A 4,555-nucleotide genomic window follows, 5' to 3' on the forward strand; every position below is an offset into this window, starting at 1 on the left:
GAAGGGTAAAAAATATTGATGTCTCATACTAATCAGGAAGTCACGTGTGCCTCTGAAGTATTTCAGTCAACGAACTTAAATACTTCTCTCATATCTAAAGAATACTATGCTGTAAGCTATTTCTAAATTCTCCAAATTTTTATCCTCAGTGTCCTGCAGTTTCTTCACCTCAACATTTGCCTCTTTGGGTTCTCTGCCCATCACTTCCTTATCCTCCACAATATGCCCAATGACCTTTGAAATGTTCCTGTAAGAATCTTTTGTGACACATTGTATCTTATTTCTCCTCAAACGGTGTCTTCTGGAAACTTTTGTTGTTTCTTTTTTAAATTTTTTATTGCAGGCTAATTTTGGAATCCATATTTCAGATGGGCAAGTGATTTGTAAACAATAGGGCCTCAGAGTAATAGTCACTGCTCTTTACTGATTCCTCAGAGAATATGCAATAGTTTAACTTTTAATGAACCATTGGCTTGGAGGAGAACTTCCATAATGCTACAGAGGACAAATCCCAGAAGAACCTGTGGCAAAGAAAGTGCAATCTTAATTTTTGTGCAGCAGTAAATGCTTTATCCATCTGAAGACAAGAAGATATCATTATTTAGACAGATCCCTAGAGATTCAATCTATATCAAAACCACAACACCTGTATCTTTTGGCACAGCAGAGAGTCCTGACACCTCTTTGTCAGTCCCTTTAACTATGATTTCTTCATGTTGATTTATTAATGTTTCTGATTTGGAGCAGTTTTGAAAAGATTCATATTACTAAACGAAGGAATTTTAATTCCTTCCACCACATCATTATAGAAGACTTCGCGGAGCACTGGTGGGGAAAATAATTCCCTCTAAAAATTGTGTGTTTGTGTCCATAATATAAACCCTCACAACTTTTAGGACTCACATCCCTGCATATTGCCACACACAAAATATTTCAGGGAATTCATATCCTTGTCATAGTTTTATGAGAATATAGGATGAAGGAAGTTTACTTGTGACCAAGAAAGCATTTGATTTCTCTCATAGAGTGGAAATTGCTTACTTTAAATGAGTATAGAAAGAATCAGTTCAGTCACTCAGTAATGTCTGACTCTTTGTGACCCCGTCGTCAAAATTATAAAGAAACTTAATCCCAAAATTTTGTGGAAAAAAAATACTTAAAAATTTAAAGTCTCATACCTAGGTTTATTTTACAAACTTCCATCTAGGTGAAAGATTAAGCAAAAACTTCAAGCCACTGCTTTCTACAGAAGACATTGCAACATTACAATATTAAAAGTCAATATCAGTAAGTAATATTATGGTCTTATATTTTTATGGTGCTTAAGCAGGAATGCAAAAGTATTAACTTTAAAATGATTTCTAACAAGTTGGTAAAACATTGTCAATTGTTTCATTGTTGAATGGTGTGTTAAGTAGCACATATAACTGAAAGATAAATAGTAAAATTAAAACCTTCTTTACTGAGTCTATTGCTCCTCAAAATGGGTTTAGGGAAAGAAACTAGTACATTTATTAAGAGCAAATTTATGTTATGGGGTGTCCCTGGTGGCACAGACGTAAAGAATCCACCTGCACTTCCGGAGACCGAGGTTCAATGCCCGGATCAGGAATATCCCCTGAAGAAGGGAATGGCAACCCACTCCAGTGTTCTTGCCTGGAGAATCCCATGGACAGAGGAGCCTGGAGGGCTACAGTCCATGGGGTCGCAGAGTTGGACACTACTAAGCAATTAACACTTTCTGTTATATGCTATCAAATCTATGAGAAACTATCATAGATCATGCTTTCCCCAAAGAATAACAAGCTTACAAAATGAGTTTAAAGTTCTTTAGTGATATCACAGGAAGGAAAAAGTTCAGAGGCAAGCCAAAGCTTGTTTCTGTGAAGCCAACTATCTCCTGTGCCCCAATTTGTGTTTGTCTTCTCTTAATTCTTAAACAGGAACACATGTGAAGGTAGTTCTAACTGACAAATACATGTCTGTTGACATTGCAGGTTACGGATCCAATGAACGTGAACAGCTCTGAGCCAGATTCCCGCTTTGTCTTTGTAAGAGAATTTGTACTCCTAGGTTTTTCTTGTGAGTGGAAGATTCAGAGCCTCCTCTTCTCACTCTTCCTTACAATGTATGCTCTGACCATAACAGGGAATGGGGCCATTATTTGTGCTTTATGCTGTGACCAGCGACTCCACATCCCCATGTACATATTCCTGGGGAATTTCTCCTTTCTAGAGATCTGGTATGTCTCTTCTACAGTCCCCAAGATGTTGATCAACTTTTTCTCAGACAAAAAGACCATCTCCTTTGTTGGATGTTTCCTACAATTTTATTTCTTTTCTTCCTTGGAAGGAACTGAATGCTTGCATTTGACCATTACGGCCTTTGATCGGTACCTTGCTATCTGCCGTCCCTTGCACTACCCTAATATCATGAATGGGCATCTCTGTACCAAAATGGTCCTTATCTGCTGGGTCTCTGGGTTTCTGTGGTTCCTGATCCCCATTGTTCTCATTTCTCGGATGCCCTTCTGTGGACCAAACATTATTGACCATGTTGTGTGTGACCCAGGGCCACTGTTTGCATTGGCATGTGTCTCTGCCCCCAAAACCCAATTGCTTTGCTACAGTCTAAGCTCAATAGTTATCTTTGGTAACTCCCTCTTCATCCTTGGGTGCTATACTCTTGTCCTAATAGCTGTGTTGCATATGTCTTCAACGACTGGAAGACAGAAAGCCTTCTCCTCCTGTGGGTCACATTTGGCTGTGGTATCCCTGTTCTATGGCTCTCTGATGGTCATGTATGTGAGCCCAGGGCTCAGACATTCTGCTGGGATGCAGAAAGTTGCAACTTTGTTGTATGCTATTGTGACCCCGTTCTTCAACCCCCTCATTTATAGCCTCTGGAATAAGGAGATAAAGACAGCGCTGAGAAAAGTTCTGGGGAGTTTCAACATAATGTAAGACATTCTAGATAATCCATCCGTTATCAGGTCAGTATAGTCTAACATAAAACAGCCAGAATTATATTGTTATCTTATCTTCAAAAATGGGTCTAGTGATAATACTTTATATTAGCCTATGAAATTAATCATCTATAGGGTCATTATAATCCTAAAGTGCTAACATTATTCAGATAAGTAGAAGTGTTGGGTTATTATGTGGACTGCATGTTAAATGAGAAATGTACACATATGGGTGTTTTCTTGATAGTTCGTGTGATTCATCTGGGATAAAAATTTTTACACTCTTTTTGGAATTTTAGGTTGTTAATTCTAGGATCAATAAAATTATGATTATGTCATTTTTATGTTTATTCAGCTAGTTGTAAATAAAAGAAGGAAATATATTCTTTTCTGATTGTGGTTCCTATCATTTTTTACTTTATTATTTTGTGATGGTCATTCCTAGTAAATAAGCCCTTAAAAACAATCATCCAAAATTTCTGTTGGACAATAAAAGTCAAGCTAGCCTAATGACATCCAGGCATAATTTGCTTCTTTTACACATTACCCCTTTCTACCAAAGGTTCGTCTAGTCAAGGCTATGGTTTTTCCAGTGGTCATGTATGGATGTGAGAGTTGGACCGTGAAGAAAGCTGAGCACCAAAGAATTGATGCTTTTGAACTGTGGTGTCAGAGAAGACTCTTGAGAATCCCTTGAACTGCAAGGAGATCCAACCAGTCCATTCTAAAGGAGCTCAGTCCTGGGTGAGCGTTGGAAGGACTGATGCTGAAGCTGAAACTCCAATACTTTGGCCACCTCATGCAAAGAGTTGATTCATTGGAAAAGACCCTGATGCTGGGAGGGATTGGGGGCAGGAGGAGAAGGGGACGACAGAGAATGAGATGGCTGGATGACATCACTGACTCAATGGACGTGAGTTTGGGTAAACTCAGGGAGTTGGTGATGGACAGGGAGGCCTGGTGTGCTGTGATTCACAGGGTCGCAAAGAGTCGGACATGACTGAACAACTGAACTGAACTGAACTGAAATCTTTAAAAGGTGATTCTAATTCCATATATAACAGTATCTATCAAAATATTCAGAAAGAGGGTATTATCAGTAATAATATTTTCACCAAAATGAAGTGTGACTAAAAATCTGATTGGTTCAATAATGGGGCTTTAGGAAATAGAACCTCTCCTCCTAAAAACTTAAGAGGGAAATGATCATGTGGATAAATCACTTATATTTAAAAGAAAAATTACAGTTCATTGTTACTTGTTGCTGAAATAGTGATAAAATAACATTAAGGAAAATTTTTAAAGAAGAAAAGCATCCAGAATTCAATCCCTGTAATACAATGGCAATATTTTTATTTTCATTTATATGTATATATTATTTACTATAAAGTCTCTGTTGTCCCTTATTATAGCAAACCTTTATAATTATTTTTTAGAAACTATAATATTCCATTCAAGTAATGTGGTATGGGTTGTAGATTTTTATGTGGTGAAGTGAAATTTTCCTAGAAAGAGGATTGTCCTCGAAGTAGCTTGATGTTGACTTGAGAAGGCTATCAGTTCAGTCACCCAGTCATGTCCGATTCTTTG

At 37.7% G+C, this 4,555-nt stretch overlaps 1 protein-coding gene across 1 annotated transcript; it reads left to right on the plus strand.

Annotated features, from left to right (window-relative positions):
* Positions 1-1,985: 1,985 nt before the first annotated feature.
* Positions 1,986-2,963, plus strand: LOC129542134 (olfactory receptor 11H12-like). Its single transcript, XM_055404213.2, has one exon. The coding sequence runs from the start codon at positions 2,010-2,012 to the stop codon at positions 2,961-2,963; it is 954 nt and encodes a 317-aa protein (XP_055260188.2). The 5' UTR covers positions 1,986-2,009.
* Positions 2,964-4,555: the final 1,592 nt, after the last annotated feature.

Source organism: Moschus berezovskii, chromosome 9, assembly GCF_049115385.1.
Source record: "Moschus berezovskii isolate FMDL1 chromosome 9, NW_MosBer_1.0, whole genome shotgun sequence".
Lineage (NCBI taxonomy): Eukaryota > Metazoa > Chordata > Mammalia > Artiodactyla > Moschidae > Moschus > Moschus berezovskii.